The sequence below is a fragment of the Artibeus jamaicensis genome, unplaced genomic scaffold (genome assembly GCF_021234435.1).
Source record: "Artibeus jamaicensis isolate MK-2021 breed Jamaican fruit bat unplaced genomic scaffold, CSHL_Jam_final scaffold_584, whole genome shotgun sequence".
NCBI classification, from domain to species: domain Eukaryota; kingdom Metazoa; phylum Chordata; class Mammalia; order Chiroptera; family Phyllostomidae; genus Artibeus; species Artibeus jamaicensis.
In genome coordinates this window covers 245684-268395 of record NW_026522048.1, presented here as the reverse complement: position 1 = coordinate 268395, position 22712 = coordinate 245684, and the positions used below count along the sequence as shown (strand labels likewise).

At 35.2% G+C, this 22712-nt stretch overlaps 1 protein-coding gene across 3 annotated transcripts in view; it reads right to left on the bottom strand.

Annotated features, from left to right (window-relative positions):
• Positions 1-21079, bottom strand: part of DCN (decorin) — a 40699-nt gene extending 19620 nt beyond the window's left edge. The window contains exons 1-3 of one of the 3 annotated variants that reach the window (XM_037147481.2): positions 20838-21079; positions 16699-16954; positions 3934-4046 (exon numbers count right to left, since the gene is read on the bottom strand). In XM_037147481.2, the coding sequence (XP_037003376.1) occupies positions 3934-4046; positions 16699-16921 (336 nt within the window). In that variant the 5' untranslated portion in view covers positions 16922-16954; positions 20838-21079. Of the gene's footprint in view, positions 1-3933; positions 4047-16698; positions 16955-17748; positions 17893-20837 lie in introns of those variants that run through there. The other 2 variants (XM_053658801.1, XM_037147482.2) reach the window with 2 other exon arrangements.
• Positions 21080-22712: the final 1633 nt, after the last annotated feature.

Here is a 22712-nt window from a genome sequence, read left to right as displayed (position 1 = left end):
AAGCAACAGAAAGAGGTGGAAGCAGGAGTGAAAGCACTTTCCCCACCTACATCCAAGAAAGGAGTAAAAGGTACAAAACTTCTGGTTATAGGACAAATAACTATTTTAGATGTATTGTACAACATGGTGACTTTAGTTAACACTACTGTGTGGTATATTTGAGAGTGCTAAGAGAGTAAATCTTAAAATTTCTCATCATAATGGAAAACCTTTTAATATCTGAGATGATGGATGTTAACTAATCTCATTGTGGTAATTATTTTTCAATATGTATAAGTTAATTAATTCTTTATGGTACATACCTTATGATTATACAGTAATGTAGGTAAATTATATTTTAATAAAGCTGAAAGAAAAAAATATAGAAAACTGAACTGAAATGCAAAATTTTCTCCAAAGGCACTTATGTACAGCTTACACTGTACCAGGTGTTGTTTTAAAGAATTGTATGGTGGCTATCAAATTTATAGGAAATTATTGGTGCACATATTCAAGCTAGACTGCTCCTGAGTTTAGATCTCAAGTTTCCGCTCTTATTGGCCCTGTGGCTACGGCCAAGTAACTCCATTTCTCGGTGTCTGAGTGGCCTCATCTGAATAAAGGGGTTATCAAGACTGTATACTTTATAAGAATAGTTACTAGAATTAAGTGAGTTAAGGCGTATACGGTATTAAGAACAGTGCCTAGTTTATAGTAATTGTTAAACAAATGTCTTTATAATTCAATCTTTGACAATTTTCATTTTTAACTTAAAAATTCCTTACTAGATTTTAAGTTTCAATAAAAAGTATTGAATATCAACATGAAATTTTCTATTATTTTATAGAACAAGTATATAGTTTTTCTACTACATATAACTACTCATACAACGTGTACCACTCATATGGAACCACAGAGTTGTAAATTGATCGAATTATTGAGGAAATAAATAGGCATTTTTCTGTTAAATCCTTTTCATTTTAACCCTCATTACATTTTAATTTATTTCCTTCCTTCTCTTTCCAGTGAGGCTTTCCTGGCTGAAATTATGATGTTTATTTGCATAATAACAAGGATAGAAATGATCATGAATGAAAGACTTAGAGAAAAGTGGCCACTTAGCATCCTCTGAATAGTTGGAAGCTCTAATAAAGTCTCTCTCGTCTTCCAATGTGTACTTTCAAGTAGAAAGAAAGAGATTGCCAAGAAGATAATTGCCTAAAAACATACTTAGATGGAGACGTGGAAAATAAAGAACACATTATTATAAATGCCAGACTTAATGAGAACATAGAAACAAAATACCTCTTATTTCAGGATATGAGGAATTTAAACAAATTATTTGGATTATACATAAATACACAGGAAGTAGGGATTAGGGGAAGAAATTTTTTCTTTCTTAAAAAAGTAGCTTTCTCATGAAAATAAAATAAAGTTTTCCAATGTTTTAGTTTATTGAAACAAATAATATTCCACTTTTAGTATTATTCTTTTTAGCTTATTCCAATGACAGTTTAAACACTCACTGAAAACCCTGTTGGTAGCAAGGTGGGCGTGCTCCCAGTAAAGCAGTCACGTGAAAGCAGAGTGAGCTCCGGGCTTAAGCCCCGAACTGGCCAGTGGAGATGGACCCGGGGGGCCATGGTTTGAGATCTCTAGCTCAGACTTTATCCTCTACTGTCTGGAGCCTGGATCTTTCACCCAAGGCAGTTTCTATTTATATTTGTCTGCTTCTTATTGTCTTCTACATTTCCTCCCTTCTTGCAGAGAAAACCCTCTTCTCTTGAAAATTCTGCTAATATTCTGAGACTTCTTTGCTCCATATTTTCTCAAAACACTAACTGGTAACCTGATTTAAAGTGATGCCTGATTTTTCTCTTACTTGATGCTCTTAACATTCACTACTGATATCCAACAGTATACTGCTGGACCCTTCAAGAGGTTGACTACACAACTTTATAAGTGCTACTATTTTAATTAACAGTTCAATGGGGAAACTTAAAATCTTAAGAAAAAAGATATATGCTTCCCTTTAAAATTCTCCTAATGGATACATGTTTATTGCTTTTCTCCTCTTAGCTGTCGAAAAGTTGATTACTACATGTTGTTCTCATTATATGAACTCTGTAGCATATTATGGTCAATTTATTCACTTTACATTACATTATTTCCCTTGAACACACACTTCTTATTCTAATAGATAGCAGCCAGACTATTTTTACATTTATACTTTACTGTGTATTGTTTATATAACTTCTCAGTTAATTTTTATAGTGGTTAAAAGAAATAAATGAATATGAAAATAGAGTTTTCTATGTTTATAAACCTTACAAGTGTTTTTCTATAATATTCATCCCCACAAATAGGTAACTGATCACTAGGAAATCCTCTACATTATTTGAAAATTCTAACTCTTTATATTGTTATTTTTAATGTTGAACAAAAGTCTGCATCTCTGAAATTCCACTCAATTGTTAATAGGACAATTCTGTCATCTTGTAGTTGAAGCAAAAATATTCTCTTCTCTAACATGGCCCTTGGAATATATCACTCATGACCTTTTTGCATGCACTTTAGATAACCACATCTCCATAAGCCGTCCTTCCCATAAAGACATGGTTTCCAGATACTTTACAGCCATGATGGTCATTCTTTGAACATTTGGAGGTTAATGTCCTTCCTAAAATGTCTTGTCCAGGACCAGACTCAATATTTTAAGAGAGGCTTATCAGAATAGGGTACAGAGAGAGCGAGATGTTTAGTATTTATTTGGACATTGAAATCTGGCTTAGTAACACTAAATGCACAATGATATTTTGATAGAAAATCACAGGTGAAGAAGTGGACTAGATAACAAATTTTATAGGAATTCGGATGCCTTATGTGAACAGATAGTTCATGTACACTTATAGAAGGCTACCTTAGCGAGGCTTAAACCTATCTGATTAGGTTGATCATTTCTCATTTTTAATGTACCTCTCCGAAATGCGGTTATATTCATCCTTTGCCCTTTTTGACCTTTGCCTATGTCTTGGAAAGCTGAGCTCTGGTGACTTCATCACCCATATGCCTTTGTCCTCTGGCCTCCAGTTAGGTTCAACCATAGAAGATGCTGGCAAAAAGGAAATCAGGAGATGGGACTATAGCTCCCCACCTCTCTCAAGGCTCTGGGACTCCCTAGTTCCTTGAAGCCTCACAGGCTTGAGTGACTCACAAAACCTTCTTGGTTCTCATACCCCTTTGTGAAGAGTCATTTTAGTAATGCTTCCTCTGTGAAACCCTTTTGAGAATGCCATCTTTTTCCTGCTGAAATCCTGATTGGTAGACTAGATGTGTTGTCATATACCAGAATAGAGTTAAATCATAGTAATAACACAGATACAGATAAGAATGCAGTATGCATAATCCAAAATAAAAAGCAATATGTGTGTGCGTGTGTATATATATATACATATGTATATACATAGATATATTTGAAGATGGAATTATATTTGCTAAATAAAATATAAATATTACCCCTTTTTCTCTTGGTGTCAATCTATAAGCCTTTCCAAAGTAATTTGTACTTCTTAGAATATGAATAAATTAAAACAAAAGAAACAAGGAAATAAAATAATACTGAAATTGGTTCATTTTGTTTCACGACTGAAGTACAATATAATTGGGAAGATAAAGACTTTTAGTCATGAAACATGAGATTAAGATTTAAAGTAATTTTAAGAAACAAACACTAAATATATATGCAGTACATGTAAAAAATTTGGCTGATTTTTAGGAGTTAATGACTATGATGATTTGCTTCCCCTCACCTCCTAAAAATTGAATAAAAATGTAGGTGCTTATTTATTACCATAAAGTATTCCTGGCCATACCTAACTTTTGTTTTGAAAAATACTTTGAGTCAGATCTTGTTACGACTCAAAAATTTAAAAAAAAAGAAAACAAAATTCTTACATGAAGGTTCTTCAGGTCCTTAAAGTCCCCATCTTTGATTTCGGTTATCTTATTGTTCTGCAGGTCCAGCAGTGTAGTGTCGGGGGGAAGCTCTTTCGGTACTCTGTCCAGACCTAGTACGGAAATAAAAGCAATGTCGAGTCAGTGTGAAGGGACACATTACTACAGAATGATAAAGGGTGTGTTTACATACAAATTACGCTGGCAGTGAAAGCTTTACAAGTAGCATATTTTCTTCTAGGAATTATGTTAGTCATAGTTTAAAATACCTGCTTTACTTTTTCCAACCAAGTCAAAGGATTTTTTTTTTTTTTGTAAACAGAACACATTTTTTTTATTATGCAATTACTCTTCTTTAAAAAATAAAACTGTATATTTTGTAAAGGGCATGGCTCAAATAATCTGTACACAGTATATTCTACCTCATTCCTGTTTAAAAAGGCATTTGTTTAATAAGTGTTAAGTGCAAGTTATTTGTAAATCTATAGCTTTTCACATAAATATATTGTCAGTAGAAAAGCCAAGTTATCAGTTAAAAATCTTTTTGATAAATGTAATACTTTCACAAGTCTACATTTAAGATTAAAATTATATAAGCATGCAACCATTTTATTATATCAACAACTTAAATAATTTATCCAAACTTTTGGGATTTCTTTCAATTCTAATTGAATACCAAAATACTATCAATTTTAGTTGATACTTTATGACTGATGGATATGTGGCTAGTTAGAATAAAATGAACTGAAAACCCTTTGGCTTGTCTAAATCATCAATGTGAAGTGTTTCCTTTGCACATTAAATTTTGGTCTAAATAACTGAGCTATGGCTGTAGTTTATAAACATAAACATATTGAATAAAATATTCTTTGGTATTAAAACATATTTTTTTAACTAGAAGTATAAGGATGAGCTGTTTTACTCAAAAGAAATGGCATTTAAAATAAGTCATCATTTTGAATGCTAATGGAGAAAAATATTAAATTATGTATTTGCCTTTCTTACATTTTTTGTTCCATATCAATGAAGGATATTAGTTAAAATTTGAGATTCTACAATATTAACATGAAACTCATGTGATAGTTTCTGCACTTTAAAATTGTATAACATCAATCAGAAATGTTTTTCGACCTTTCCATCGTATCTGAAACTTGAAGTATTGAACATCATGCTTTCATTTATTCAACGATGCTTTATTGAACACCTCCTAGACGCCATCAATTTATTAGGCACTGGGGATAGAGCAGGAACAAGACAAAAATTGCCCCCATCATCATGGAAAATATAATTCAATGTATAGTTTTCAATTTTTAAAAAGTTGCAACAGGGTAGATAGTAACTGCAATGTCCGGAAGAAGATATATTTCCAATTTTGAACCTTATGTAGGGCATACTGGTAAATCATCAGAGTAGCCATATTTTATCTTCATATCTTCCGTGAAAATTACAGAAAATGGACCTGAAATCACCTGCTCTGAAAAAAAGTCTAATTCTCAATTCATTGATCAACAGTTGTTTTAAACATGAATATTAGAATACAGGTGATTCTAAACATGCATAAATTATATTCCAAGAAATCACAGAAACAGTTCATTGAGAAATGACAAGACTGAACTGCTTTTGGCGACAGACGGCAAACCGCCAGAGCAGGCAGCCACCCCGGGGGGGGGGGGGCTACTCCACTGTGCTGCGCTGCGATTGGTGCCATTTTCAGAAATGTCACTTTGCTGATTTCATGCAATTAGGAGTGGTAGGTAGACTTCTGCCAAATCGTCGGCTGATAATTACTGTTCTCTAAGCAAGAAAAGGCAATTCTTTTCATTTCAACAGAAGTTACTGCCTACCTTTCATCATTACTCCATAGGCATCTTTGTCAAAGTGTTAACTGGGGATCTCACCTGCGACCCAGGCTTGTGCCCTGACTGGGAATTGAACCGACGACCCTTTGGTTCGCAGGCCGGCGTTCAATCCACGGAGCCACAGCATCCAGGGCCTTTTATATGTTGTTGGACTTAAATTCTAATGGCTCTCTTAACATTTGTTCAATGCAACTAATTTTTAGATGTTAAGGGGAAAAAATGGTATATTTGGATGGCTGACAATTTTGATTACATTGCCATCCTAGATTTTTAAAAACATGACATGCTTAGGGTAAATCAAAATCTTTTTCCTGAAGACTTATTATAAAAACATCTTTAGGCTTGTGATTTTTGTAATTTAGTTCTTTGAAAGATATTTTTTATGATCAAATCATAATCCTACAATCTTCTCTGAAATTCTAGTTACTTCATACCTATTTGGGGTATGTTACATATCATTATTCTATTATTAAAACTTTATGTAGCTTTATAGTTTATAAAGATAACAATAAATATGTTATTGTATTGATCTTACAGCAATTCAGTGAGATGGGTAAGGCACCATGAGCATTTCATTTTCCAGATAACTTTTAGAAAGGGTTAATAAATGAACAAGTTCACACAGCCAGGGTGACAAAAATGCAGACCAGACGAAAATTCTGCTGGTTTCCAGCTAAAAGTTTTCAGCTGGAACAGCGTTCCAGCTGGAACAGAGCTCTGCCTGTGTGTACCCCAACAAGAATCATTTTGACAGCAGACTCAGTAGCATGGCCGCACATTTAAGGGCCAGACAGAGCATCTGGGTGTTAGTGAACTAGCTTGCTTGACAACTATAGGCGGAGTATGACAGGGAGATTATGCCAGTTGTAAGTTCTTAGAATGTTATAAAAGGAAGGACCATTAAATATCAGCTAGTCTGTGGCTCCCAAATGCTGATCAGACACAGACTCCATGATGAGGTTCTTATCAGACTATATCAAAATCAGAAGAAAATAAAGGCAATCTGGTTAGTTTTAATATAAACCGTGGAACACACACAACAGAGACACATGCACACACACTGCCTTGGTTTTAAACATGCCTTCTTTAAAAAAAAGTTCTAATAGCAGATGGCAGGTTGTTGTTATTTTGTTGGATGTTTTACTTTAATAAAAAATGAACTTGTTCAACATTCAAAAAAAATTTACTTGTCCCAGAAATCAGGAACTTCGAAGCTAGTCCAACAATCTCTTTTTATAAGTAAAAAACCAGAAACTCAATGAAGTTAAATGGCGTACCTGAGGCAGCTCAGAGCTACACTAGACCAAGACTAGGGTGTTATGTATCCTCACTCCAGAACAACCCATTGTGCCATCTATGCATGTAAATATTCTGGATGTTTTAAAGGTGCCAGTCAATGATTTCTCTCAAACATACTGTGCTTATTCCTAGATACTCCTTTTTTTCATATACCACGTGTATGGAATATGCCACCCACTCATTTCCTTTTGCTTCCATTCTAACAATCTTTTAAGGCATACTCATTTTCCTCCCTTGTAATATTCATCCTAGCCAGCCCAGATAATGATGACCTCCGCCCTCCAAACTCCTTATGTATAAGCTTCTGATGTAATACTTCATTTTAGGTCTTTCTTTTCTGAAAGTTCTGGTTAAGCAAGGACAAATTATCCTCATCAGAGCTTTAATCTTACTGCTTTACACACAGGATGTAGATTTCTGATTGATTAATTTTGAAATTATATTCTGCCCTGCGCTCCCATTTCCTGAAATGAAGCCACATTTCTGGATATGGCTTCAGAGTCTTTTCCACTAAGGTTTTGTTACAATCATCTCTTCATATCCTGCTTTCATGAGAAGTATTAGGGTACATCTAACTATAATAATTATAATTTTCCTTCTGATTCTTGGTTGTCCAAGCACATTTTAGAAATAAATGCTACTATCAAACATATCATCCCCAATATGTGTACCTAAAAGTTGCTCTCACCTTCTTATGTGTCTGATATATTTGTGAGGGAACTTTGGTCACCTGTGTGTCTGGAGAAGACTGCCTTTTCTGTCCACATGGTGACTGATCCTGTGGTGACAGTTTCTTTTTTTTTTTAATTAAAAGGTTTTATTTATTTGTTTTTTTAGAGAGAGATGAAGGGAGGGAGAAAGAAAAGGAGAGAAACATCAATGTGTGGTTGTCTCTCATGCGCCCCCTACTGGGGACCTGGCCTGCAACCCAGGCCTGTGCCCTGATTGGGAATCAAACTAGTGATCCTTACTTCAAAGTCTGGTATTCAGTTCTCTTTGAACGACATGTATTTCTCCAATTTCTTGTGGGGGAAGGAGTGAGTGTAGTATTTGGAAAGAGAAACAGATACTCACTTGTGGATTAGTATTGTCAAAAACAAACAAACAAAGAAACAAATGAAGAAACAATGAATCCTGAATCTGGATAAGCCTCAAGATATAAGTCCCAATTTATAAAAAAAATATAGAGGTCAAAGGAATGTGCTAAATCTACTAAAAAAATGGATTCAACAAAATTCCAATTTCTTCAACAAATAAACTTCATGGAAAAATAAAAAAAAAGTTGGTGAAACTGTAATTTAAAAGAGACATGAGCTATTTAAATAATTGCAATGTATATACTGCATTTGGACTCTGATTCATACAATAAACTGTAAATAAACTATTTATAACATTTATAAGATGGAAAATCTGTACATTGGATAAATATTGGAGAATATTTCAAAAATGGGGCATATGTAGTAATGTGAAAATAAAAATGAAGAAAAAATAAAGAAAATGGCAAAATAAAAATTGTTTTTAGTTTTTGATATGATCTGGTTATTGTGATTGTGTTATATACAAGTTTTAATCTTCCTGAGAAGTTCTGATATAACTGTGGGGTAAAATGATATGATGTCTGAAATGTGTTTCAAAATAACAAGGAGGGGGGAAAGTTGCGGGGTATAGAGGAAAATACTGGCATTAGTTGGTACTTGGTGAAGCTTGATGATGGGTGCGCAATTGTCTTTTATTTTGTAAATTTTGTATGTTCAAAAATGTTCTCACACCTTTTATAAAATTGTTATTGGAATTTTAACTTTGGTCTGTTTCTTGATCCTTAAGATCACTGGGAAAGTTGCTTAAACTCTCTAAGCCTTAATTTTCCTGGATCTTTCACAGAATTTTTCTGAGAACTCAATAAACTGTTCTACAAAATAATTTCTTACCACAGTGCATAGCAGTGTCCCAATTATTGGTACCTATAATTGTCTTCAATAAGGAGATGATACCCTGCTGACTACTAGTCTGTATGTCTGTAACAAGAGTTATTTTCTCTCTGAACAATACAATTATAATGCATATTAACTGGAAGTTGAAATGTCTTTTGATGGTATGTCACACACAGATTTTTTATCGAAAGCTCTTGATATTGGCTGGGTTTTTGTTGTCAGTCAGTTCATGGTCTTGCTGTACTCGTCACTGTTCTCATGAAGTTTAGAGCCTTTGGTGAACTTATCTACCCAGCTTCATTTTGGGATGGTAACCCCTCAGTTTAATAAGCCTATGCTCCCAACCAGTAATGAGATTTCTGAAAAATTGTTTATGGTCGATATAATCCTATCTTAATAGTAGGAAATCCTCTACTTTCTTGGAAATCTGTAAAGTATTAGTCTTTATTTATATTAGGGTATTCTTTATTTTTGTCAAGAAATGTATATAATCTAAGTGACTATGTTGATAATTGCATTTTTCAAAGATGATACTAATCATATCTCCCACCCAATATACTCTTACTCAATACAAACTTGCCCCACCCCCCCATCAAGAAATTGAGTCAAATTTGCCTCCTTCAAGTCTGGCCTGGCCTGCTAATGATTCTATGAACTGATGTGGTGGAAGTAACACAGCATGACTTTTGATGCTAGCTCAGAAACAGCTGTCCAGCTGATATCCATTCCTCTGGGATGCCTGCTCTGGGGGCAGCCAGAGGCTATGTAAGAAAGAATTCCGTCTACGCTGAGGTCACCACACTGGAGACGCCACCTGAGGCACTCCAGATGATGGGAAGCAGAGCTCTTAGGCAACAGCAGTGCCTGCTGCCAGTCATGAGACTGAGCTGTTTTTCCTGGGGGTGTAGTTTAGGATAGCAACCCCACAGCGATGAGCACAGCCAATGCCTGGCTACGGATGCATGAGAGACCTCAAGTGAGGACAGCCATTCTGAGCATGGCTCAGTACTCCTGTACCTAAAATCATAATTAAAGTTATATTTTTAAGTCGCCAAGTTTTGAGGAAATATTTATTCAGCAATAGTAAATGGAACAGAGTGGTTACCTAAATTTAATTATTTTTAGTGATCATACTTTAATGTAATCCTAGATTTTCCATTAAAAAACGGTTATTTCTAAGGCTTTTCTAAATTATTTATTTGCTTTCCCACGTTCTGTAAAAGGAACTTCATCATCTTTGGAGTGGGGTTATTTATTAAATAAAAGTCTAAAGATGTTAGTGGAAAATCATTTCTGAAATGAAGGCTTATTAGTAAAAATAATTTTATTTTTTTCTCTAGTCATCCCAGCGATGACTAGTATTGTTCTGTTGGCCACTGTCAGCAATCTGCTAAATACCACGCTGGCCAAAGGCCAGGCCGTCCCATAACTTGCTTTTTTCCCTCTGACTTGTGGCAGGGATCCAAACTCCTCTATTTATCCTTATTGATTTCCAACAGTGTTTTTGTAATTCTGTTTTCAATTTAATAATTAGGATAATGGTGATAAATTTCAGTTTTGGGTATATAACCAGAACAATATGTAGATGTCCATCCCCATCAAAATACCTTCTGCCCAAGGCATGCATGTTTCCCTCTTTCCCTCTTAAAAAAAGCAATTTGACTGTAATGGTAGTCAGACCATGTTGAGAAATAGAAGGTTCCACCTTCCATTGGATTGTTTTCCCAAATAAACTCAAGGAAGATGTAAGCTTCCGTGTAAGGTCATTCTCAAAGAAAATAAGAAAGGGCGAACTATAGCTCCATGACCACTAATTCCCAGTCAGACCTGATCCCTCCTATTTCCAGCTTCACAGAATCAAGAATATTGTAGAATTATGCACTCATCCATAGACTAAGCCTACATTTGTTCATTTATTCATTTGCCAAGTGTGTATTAATGTATGACAGCCTATAAAACATAAGGCAGTAAGTTCAGTAGAGGTCCGGCAAACTTAAATTATTGCCGTGCTTCCCTTCTGGTGAGGGAAGGAGAGCCAGGAACGGTCATACAGAGGAGAATGCACCGCAGCTGCAGTCTAACACAGCTTGATCCCACACAGCTGCCTCTCTCCCCTCCTGGGACTGAGAAACTAAGAATGTGTCAGTTCTCAGTCAGGTCAAGGAGATGGAAGCTCCCTCTGGTTCTAACTCATCTCTTCTTCCTCCTGCCCAGCTTTAACCCTGTGAGTCAGGAGCCTTGGTTACCTGGGTTAACCAGGTTACCTGGGCATTCCTCGTGCTTCATCTGAAGATCTGTCATACTTTGTCTCTATGCAACACTAACTTTGGGAACCCACCGGGCATGCCCTGTGCACAGTATTTTTTCTATACCACATTTTGGAGTGGGCCCTTTTGATGCATCTGAACTCCTAAGGACAGTCACCCCACATCCTTGCTGCTACAGGGCTAGAGATCAGCATGAAAGCAACTGAGCTTCCAGCATTACCTCTACTGCTTTACGAAAGAGCCCTAATTATTTCACTGGGTTGATGTCATGGAAGTCTAACAGTCCATTTACCTCATATGCAAGGTTTGCTTCTGGTACACTAATTTTCCCAGACAAGAGACAATCTGTACTGTAATATGTCCCAAGCTGTGACCACTAACAAAATTTTCAACAGGTGAGAAAATGATTAAAGAGAAGAAAACTAACTTTTTGCAATTTAAAAGGTTATACATTTTCCCCTGAGTAGTTTTTTTTTTAATTAAAATATCATTTGCAGTATGAGGTACATTGTAAGAACAGTATTTATTTATTATGATTTTACATGGCAAAATAAAATCTTCCATCTTCTGACATCATTTCTACAGGGCTAAGTATGTGGATATGAATCCTTTATGATTATAAAATGGCTTAGTGCTTCATTGTTCTTCACTCAACCAAGTCCATTTTGTTCAAAGGAATAGTGTTTGGAGGACACTGATTTGTTGTGTAATTGCACAATTTTCTAACTCATCTACTTACATTGGAGGTGATATGGCCTTCTGTGGGGCAAAGGTGAAAGAAAATGCTATTTTATATCCAACTTGACAAGATGTGTACTTATTAAAGATTCTCAATTTCAAAGAAAAATAAATGAACATGTCAGAAATAACCTCATATGATTAGCCAACATTACCTGAAATAGTAAACTGAATGTAACAGTTTTTTGATAAGTATTTTAAAGCATTTTTTATTCTTACCTAATGAGGATATAGACCCATTTATCAAATGAGAAAACAGATTGTGAAAGTTTCAAAACCAAAGGTAGTAGATGATAAAGCAGGACTTGAGTTCATGGTTGTTGAACTGCATAACCCAAGTTCTTTACATTACTAAATAATTTTAAAAGATACTTCAGTTCTTTTGAATCTTGTTTATAAGAAAAGTATCAATAACAATTCCTTTAAATTGGATGAATAGTAAAAAATACAATGCTTACACTTATTTCATCTGTCAGCACTGATCTGCCCTTTATCCATACAATGAAAATCATAACCAAATAATGCCAATGGGACAGCTGATCTAAAGGTGAGTGGCTAATTCAAAGAGCACACAAGTAAGGGGGACTGTCTTTCTTCAAGATACTGGTTACATGAAACAGAACATCTAGTCACAGGATCAATGTTAGGGCATTTGGGTATTTTCAAAAGATTGGATAAGAATGATCCAATTGCATTGTGAGTTTATTATTTTAAAGTAACCCATATGATCTCACTTTTAACAGGAAGCTAAATAACAAAACAAACAAGCAAGCAGAAAAAAAAAAGACACTGAAATAGAGAACAAGGGGATAGTGACCAGTGGGGAGAAGGAAGGGAAGTTAAGGGGAAAAAGGGGGAGGGATTTGGAGGAACAAATAGGAAGGACACAGGGACGAGAACTAAGGGGGTGGAAATGGGAGGGAGGTGGGGAGCAAGGGGCGGGGGAGGCTGGGATGGGAAAAATAGACAAAAAACTGTACTTGAAAAATAACTAAATAAAATTAATTTAAACAAAAAAAGAATATATAATGATTTAGATAATTTGTGAAATAAAATCAAGTAGAAAAGAAGGCTATAAGAGAGAATAAAAAAATAAATAAATAAAGTAACCCACAGATTCCTGAATTTGTTGTTCCTACATTTATTTTTATATTATTATTTTTTATAAATGCTATAATTAGGAGTGAATTGTTTTATGTTTTAATAGGAGAGTAAAAAAAGAAGATATAGACCTCATAAAAAGCTGGCTCAGATCACAAGCTAAATGGCAACACTTTTAGCCAAACCAATGTGGCCAATGTCTGTGGAGAATTCATTACTTCCTCCAACAGGTTAAGATATATGTTTACTTTCTTAATATGCCATGCTCTAGGAAAGTATAATATATTGCAATTCTTATAAATTATAACTAGAAAACTAACAGTAAGTGTATCTTCCTGAAGGTCTCAAATTTTCCTGTGGAGTAATTATTCAGTTCTATTGTCACCATTTTTACTTCTTAGCTTAAAAGAACGGTTTCAAAAAGCTTATGTTTAACTTTATCAGAAATAACTCAGTGGCAAATATAGTGAAACATTTTAATAAACAAAGTTTTTTAAATTAAACATTGTTTAGGCAAACTGACAAAGGACTTTGTCCTTTAACACTGTAGCTTCTCTCTGCTAATGAAAGGCTCTGCTAAGAATAACCCTGAAGAAAACATTAGCCTTTGATAGAGATAAGCATTTACAATTCTTACCCCAATGTGCTCAGCAGTTTTTTCTTTATTATAATGCAAACTAGATCCCTAGAGATCTTAAAAGTGAATTGCCTTTAGTATGAACGAATTTGCCCACTTCTTCCTTGCTTTCTTTCTACTTTTACTCCATATAATCATCACAGAGAAAAAACATTTTGAGCCTCTACTCTGAGTCAGGTACCTCATACATAATGAGCTTTCTAAGACTGATTGTGATTTTTTTCTGAAGATAGATATATCAAGGCTTTGAGCAGCTGGCCAAAATTATAAAATGATGGTTAGTTAGATAGTAGTTGAAAATGTGAATTGAGTATTTTTGTAAAGGCAAGTAGGTGTGGATTGCTCTTCTTTTTAAGAACTGTATTTTCTTCACTTCATAAGTTAAATATGACAAATGTCTTACCACTATGCTATATACCTGTAACTCATGTAACATGGAATGTCAATTGTAATTGAAAAACTAAAAACCATTTTTAAAAGAAATGTATTTGCTGCCTTAGGAATATCTGACCAACACTTCTGATAACATATTTAAATATTTAGATATATATCCATAAAGTAATAAAGACTAAAATTAACTTGGAAAAACCCATTGCTCATTAGAACTCAGTTTTCTTGGTTAAACATGGTTCCCCAGACAGATCATTATTATAATTTTAGCTAACTCTTTTTTGTGAGCCAGTAAAACTATGTATAGTATAAGAATGAGCCCTGGCTGGTATGGCTCAGTGGATTGAGTGACAACCTGTGAACTGAAGGGTAGCTGGTTAGATTCCCAGTCAGGGCACATGCCTGGGCTGTGGCCCAGGTCCCCAGTGTATGAGAGGCAACTGATGGATGTACATCTCTCTCTCCCTTCCCCCTTCTCTAAAAATAAATAAATAAAATCCCTTTTAAAAGCTAAAGGAATGATGCACACTGGGCTCTTAGAAATAAGACAACATTGCCCCGACTGGTGTGGCTCAGTGGACTGAGTGCCGGCCTGTGGACCAAAGATAACATAGAAAGCATTTTCATCTAAAAATAAGAAAATAAACAAAACAACAACAGCAACAAAACTATCATGAGACACCCAAGTCAATGAACCTTGATGATTCTTTTGAAAACTTCACTTTTCTGTATGGTTTTGCGCAATAGGCGTGGGCCTTTTTCATGATAGACAGTTGGACAATTCTAATGATTTTATCAGAGCCAAGCTTTGTGGACCATTTATCATGCAAATAGTAAAACTATTTACGGAAAAATAAAATTAAGTAAAGGGCCTGGACAAGTCTTTGTTCTTCAAAAACATTAGCCTTTCGTCATTGATAATATGTGGTGGGAGTAATCATGAAGTCTTTCAACCTTGTTCAGAGGCAAAGTGAAATTTAACTTGCACCACTTTTCTTGGAACTCAGCCATTTTAGTAATGTCAGAAAAATTTACCACTAGTGTGTCCATCAAATGATGATTCTTTTGTTCAGACAGTTCCAACCTCATTGTTTTTTCTGCCTAAACCCATAATGCACATAATCTCTAGATACTTATAGAAGTTTCTTTTGAATTGGTAGTAATCTAATCTCCCTGGTAACGATTACACAAGTCAAAAGAAAACAAACCCACCATCAGCAGAGTACCAGACTCACATGAACAGGAACCATGCATGTCTTTCTCATTCCTTTCTTCCCAGGGCCTAGGAAAGATCCGACCCATTGTGGGCTCTCAATATATTTGAGGAACGAATGAATGAATCTAGTGGAATTATCTTATAGTCTTTTCACAACCTTTCTATATGCTTTCTATACATTTATTTGGGTTTCAAAAAGCTATGCAATGCATGTCAATACTGAGGAAACTAGTTTGGTTTTCAGTTATTACTTAACATGTTTTATGTTTTCCTGGGTCTGTTTATTTAATTTATTTCAACCATAGAAGTTAGTGGCATTTTTTCCCTGCAAAATCCTACTGGAAAGCATTTTTTGAATAAATATAGGGTTTCTGAAAAATGTCCCACTATGCTATGGGTTTCTTCCACAAGGAAATACACCATGGTAGAATCATTCATTGGGGACATTTTTCTTTTTCCTTTCCAATAACAAAATGTACCAAAAGAAAAGAAGACAATGAATCAGTTGCCATGTAAACTAAATTCATTCCCATTTGGCCCATGTGCTGGGACTTACAAACTTCTAGAGATTTATCTTCAGAGTGTGTTGCTCTTGAAATTCCCAGGCCAAGTTTTTCTTGAAAGATGATAAATCAAGCTGTACTTACAATGTTGGGCTCAATACATGTGCTCTGTGAGTATACTGAATATGTACACCATGCCTTATAAAGAGTTAGTATGAAACTTTTTAAAGAATATAAACAGCTAGAATACAAAATATCAACAATGAGGGCAAAGATAAGACCCAGAGATTAAGGGAGTATTTTGGTATTTGAAAGATAATTTTTTTTATTTTCAAAGTTCACTTATTTTGCTTCTGATAACTCTGCATACTTTACAGTTGAATAATCTTTGAACTCTGTTGTCTGGACTAAGTCAAGAATAAGGAGATTGCTCATGTGTTCTTACTATCTAAGGTTGCATTAAAAAATCATCAAATTAAAATAAAGTGTCACTCTGTAATCACAGAATGTAAGATGTTGTTTTGTTTAAAATTGTACTTTATAGGAGGGGGACCATGAGGCTGAAAAAAAGTTTTTTAAAGTGATATGTTCAAGATTGCAAAGTGATGGAGCTGTGGTTTATAGAAAAGGAAAAAGAAAAAAAGTCTCTTAACCTTTAAGCTCTTTCTTTCTATCCCACTTTGCTTCCTTTACTTCTCATTAGGTGGCACTGTCTCTCACATTTCGAAATGCAGAGATTAAAACTGAAAGTGCTAACTTCCCAGGGAAGCCATTCCCAGAATACAACAAAGAAGGTAGGTAAAAAGAGCCTGCACTCCACTCACCCAAATCAGAACACTGGACAACTCGAAGGTGGCACTGGCAGCGGAAGGGACAGACGGGTCCCATGGGCTCTATATCAGGGCCATCAGGAGGGTGATCATCAAAGCCTGCACCGGAAGCCTCATCTGCTGGCAAGAGCTCAGAAAAGTCAAATATGCTTCGCTGTTGAAACGGTCCAGCCCAGGAAACTTGAGCAAGCAGGAGGAAGATGAGAGTTGCCTTCATGATTTATTTCATGTATGTTCACAACCAAAGAACCTAGGAAACAAACAAAAGGTTTAAAAGAGTAGTGTTGCCTAGTTTGTAACACCTCATAGCAGAGCAAGTGAACATAGAGAAAAGTTCTATGTGTATAACTTAAATTATATATATATATATATATATATATAATTTATTGTTAGGAAGCAGAGCATTAGAAATGTATTTAAAAGGTGATAAGGTACATTATAGATTAATTTTCACGGCTATTTATTTATGAAGTAAAATTTGAATATTATTTAAATCTTCTTTTTTGGGGTGTTGGATCTGAAGTAAGACAACATCTATATTCACATTATTTACAAAATTGTTACGGATAAATCATGTCGGAATTCTCAGTGCTCACTCAACATGAGCCATGCCACAGTCAAATAAGTTTTATATATACACTTCAGAGATTTTTGATTCCTGCTTCAGAAATACCTCTGGAAGCCAATCTCATCTCTGCATCCTACGGTGTTTATCTTGGTCCAGGCTCTTCTCATCTCCTGAAACTATGGTAAAAGCTACCAAATGGTATCTGCCTTGAATATCCTCTCTACACCAGGCCATATTGCACTCTGCTGCTCTAGTCATCTTCTGAAAATTCGATTTAATTATATTCCTCTTCTACTGGAAACCCTTTGGTAACCTCCATGGCTTGCCAATAAGGTCTACGTCCCCTGTGGTGCATGTAAGGCCATTCATAATTTGGAACCAGCTGATATTCTAGCCACTTCTCTCCATTTGCTCTTCACTCCCAGTCCCCACCTCAATCCTGACCCTCAAAGCTAATTGCTACTTAAAGTACCTACCTTGTAAAAGGGTTGTAAAGATTAAGTGAGATAATGGACTTGCCCTGTGTTCCCCCTGGCTCATGCAGTCAGGACGCTGCTTTCTCCCTCTTCTGTGCTCCCAAAGCTTGCTGCTGTGACTTCTTTTAAAGAACTTACCACACTTTATTGTAATTTGTTTTGCGTGCTTGGTCTGCTTGGGAACCCCCTCTAGAAGATGCACTCCTTCAGGGCGTGCCTTATTATTTTTTGTTTTCTACCCAGCCTTGCACAATATTTTGCACATAAATGACTCAATTAACCATCACTTTATTAACATAAGTTATTCAATGTGTGCTAAGCAAGCAGTCTGATTTTTTTAAGCACAAATTATATTTTTTCCATATCAAATTGCTAGCATAGGAATACCTCAATTTGGTATAAGCAAGACTAATTTAAATATTTACCTTGGATAGTTTCTCACACTGATCATTTCAAATGAATCAATAAACACCTATGGAAAACCCTAACTGATTTTTATATAATATACAGGACTTTATTTTACCTATAAGGCTATCTGTAAACAAACAAAAAGTACACTTTTGACAAATCCATACAATATTTATCAATTCACTCATTAAACACTTATATACATCTATGTTGCTAAATTGGTGTTTAGTTGGTTGAAGTAAACTAAATAGAATTGACTAACTAAATTTCACTAAACTGAGTAACAAAAATTAGTTGATCATGTAGAGAGCAAGGAGTCTACTTCTGAATTGATACATTAAAAACCACACTGAAACTGTTCTGAGTATTCCAGAAGTATACTGCATATATTATCTTTGGTCCCTTCACCTCTGTTTTGAATTTCACATGTATAAGAATCCAAATTAAAGCTGCACATTTATATACAGAATTAAATAATTGGTCAGAGGCATTATCTAATTGTAGCACAAACAAACAAACAAAAAAATCTTCGTATGCCCTAACCCTAATGTACCTTCAGGAAATTTTTGCCTAGATCCGCTAGAGCACAAATAGATATTTTTTCAATTTTTATACTTTTGTTTCTTAGTTTATATTTATTCCAGAGGTATATGTAATGCACATATAAAATATGGGCTTGTAGGTTTTATTTAAAAATACTACTAAGATGGTTATTCACGCTGCCCCTTTAAGTCCAGGGGCCCTTCCCCACTCAGTTGCTGCAGGGCCTCTCAACGGAGACCCTATTGTGTTGGCAGTGTGCCCTTGGATCTAAGGGAAGGGTTTCATGTCTGTTTCACATTAAAATGCAAAGTTTATGGTTTACCGCAAGTCTGCTAGCCTTGCATATTTAATGTCTCACAATTTTTAGAAGAAAAATGTAGCAAAGTAATTGCAGATTTAATAAATAGCATCTAGAATTAATGCAGATGTCACTTTTTGATCTTTTCTTCAGAACACCAAGTGCCTGGTTGTTTCACAAACCCACAAAAGGAAATGTTGAGCTATGCGTTCAAGGAAATATTATCATTTATACTTATTTACTCTTGTTAAAATGGTGCAAGTTCTCTACACAAAATTCTTTTTGGTTGAATCTGAATGCAAACAGGCAGCTTATAGGTGCCATTCCTTCAGTGTGTGTGTGTGTGTGTGTGTGTGTGTGTGTGTGTGTGTGTGTGTGTATTTTAAACCTGGTGGTTCTGGGGAATAAAAACTAGCATGTCCAGGAACTTCACACTGATTCCTCCACAAACTTCTTTTAAATTGGTGCCATAATACTTGAAGATTCAGCATCTTAAAACAATGAATATAGGCAGTTGATACTAATGATTTCTTTAATCATCTCCTTCCTTCCTGAAGAAATCAGAAAAATAAACAAAAAGCAACAGCTGCCCATACAGAGACCAGGCAGCCTATTACTGAGATCATGGTTTGTTTTTTTTCTAATTTGATTAAGCTGTTTTAAGTACTCTTTAAATGTATGACTTTTTCCTAAATGCTAATTGCTAAGAATAATGTCACTACTTCACTAAAGCATCTTGCCACAGTTTATAAGTATTTTAGCAAAAATAACAATCTCTGGTTCCTTAAACTACTTCAGCCCACTAAATTAATTTTTTAATTCAGATCAACATTTGTGTGATGTCATTTCTGACTTTGGAGTGACTTTCAAAGCCAAAATTTAACCTTCAGGAGACAAATGAAGCTATAAATGCAGAGCAAAATTAAAATACCCCAGTCCTAGGTAAATTTTAAAAACCTCAATAATAAAATAAATAAATTAAAAATAAACAATACAACTGTATTTATCCATAAATAAGAGCTACTAGAGGAGGCATTTGGTTCTTTTTCTGGTCAAAATAGCAATTGGAAGGAAAAACCACAGGTATTTACATCACCAGGAACCCACTGAACAAGTGGGTGTCCTGTAGCCCTGTTTTGCAATTAGAAAGAAAAATAACCTACACCCTCATCTCCTAGGGAATGCATCTTATGAAAATTTTCATTTGTATTGAAAATACTGACAGTGTCACCTCTTTACATTTAAGGAATTACGTGGCTAAATGTGATATTTTAGTTAAGTCTTTAATCATCAGCATAAATGTTTTCAATGTTTATTTTCGCCTCTTCGGTGATAATTTTATCTTTTTTAGGTGGCAGAAATGTACACTAGCTTTCTACAACTAATGACCAGGGTTCACTTCTCTTAGGTTTTAAAAGTTCTTAAAATATACAAGAATTCAGAAAGAAAGCACATCCTTAACCATGTAATGCAATACATTGAAACGATGCGTGATATGCTAGTCTAGAATACTTTCTATAAATACATTGTAAAGAGCTGAAAAGTTCATCAGTACAAATATAAATATATAAACATAGATAGTTACGTTGTTAGGTCATAGATGTTAATAAACATATTTTTCCTGTAAGTACAGAAAAAAGAACTAAAACAATGCATTTAATCAATTTAACCAAATATTTAACTTCCATTTCAACAATACTTTTTAAAAATGCTGCATAAAGATTTTAAAAAGTTCACCACAGTTACTTTTTATTTTCTTTTTCTCACCAAACAATCTCTCAGCTTGATCAAAGTTTTATTAGTTTGTAGCAGAGTTCAGGACAATTATTGAAAACCATACCTTTTAATCCAGGGATTTGCCACAGGAGCCCTCAAAGCTGAGATGTAATTACACTAAATATTCAGCCCAAGCAAAAGAGTTTGCAGGTGTGGAAAGGAGGAGGGGGTAGGTGCTGCTCTGTGCCTGTCACTAGGTTGAAAATCTCCTGCTTCTACTCCATAGCCCAGATAAAAAATAAGGTTTCCCTCAATGAACACTACCCGGCTGACACCCACATTAGATCATATGGTAATGATATGTCTCTTGTATTGTAGCCAGAATCTTTATTGGCCTTTTTTTCTCCTCATTTGCTTTATTCCTTTTACATCTGCTTAAGATTCTAAACTGCTTATATAGTATAGTGAAGAAACTTGACTTAAAATTTGCTTTATTGTGTCGATTCATTTCCCAAAATATTCTAACTAAAGGGTTTGTTTCCCCACCCCCATCCCGCTCCACTACCCACCCTTTCTAGTCTTGTTTACAAGGAACATTTATTATATTTCTGAAAGCACAGTTTTTCTTGCTTTCGGGATGGGTAAGTCCTGCAAATGGAATGAAATGAATCTTGTAGCTATTTTAAATGTGGTCTGTGAAAATAAATGAGTAACCTGATGTGAAAATACTCATTCGGATACTTACTTGCCTTAGGCTGTTTGTGCAAATTCAAGTCCTATGCTGTGCAGGTTTCCTATATATTTCGAATGTGTTTCTAGTGTCCTGGAAGAACGCCAGGGTTTTATAGGAAAAGCACATCATTTATTACTTTTATTACTCACAGTTTAAAATCTTTCTTGTTGTCTACCAGGTTTTTTTTTTTAATAAAGCACACAGATACTAGAAGTTGGTCACAATTAAATTCAGCCTGCATATGAAAACATTTATTTCATAGACTATACTTTTATGTAATCTAGGACTCTCAAGAGGCAAAGTCTATGGCTCTTTCCAAATTTTAGTAATAAAAAAAAGACAATGCAAGTACAAGGAAAATCATCTATTTAGCTGCTGGAAGGCTTTTTTTTTTTGAGTTTGTGTAATTCCCTTGCTGGACGCTGTTAGTTCTGTCTGTGTGTCTCTCTGTTTTGACTTGCATCTTTATGCTCTGGCCCCCAGGGCTATTACCAGGTGGAAACTTGAAATCAACATCTGTGAAACATGATAGGATCCCTCTCCATTCATCCCCCTCCCTCTTTCCGTCCTCCAGCCTGCTGAGGGTATAATTCCACAGCAAACACTCTTTTGCCTTGATGGAACTTCAAGGAATTAAATTCTTGACCGGGTAACTAAAGGAGGGGAAAGGTTGCTATCAAATTATATTTTACCTTATTTCCCAAGCCCCGCCTCCCTAATTTTAGCACCTTACCCCACTCCTCTTTTCCTTGATATTTAATAACCTTAAACCCAGTAATTCTGATGGTTTAGAAAAAGGCAAGTATTCTTTTCTCCTAAACAATGGTGCAAATGATCCCCTTACCTGGATTAATTTTTCCTCTGATATTCTTTTGCATGGCATTTATCTCTTTCTTAAGACATTCAGCCTCTTCTTCTTATTATTATAGCTTTTATAATAAGAAGGGAGGAAGCACAGTGTTTTCATATTTATAACGTCTCTGCACCTAGCACAGTCATGGTATATAATAAATTCTCAAGAGACACTTGAATGATTCCATAAAGACATTAATAGCATTGGTTATGGACGACACCATGATTATTATGTTGCCCAGTCCTGCCCTGCTAGTCTGGCTCAGTTGGTTGGAGCTTTGTCCCATAACCCAAAGGTCACAGGTTCAAGTCCCAGTCAGGGCACAGGCCTTCACTGAGGGTTCAGTCCCTATTCGGGGTCTATAAGGCAGGCAACCAAACAATGTTTCTCTCACATCCCTCTCTGTCTCTGTG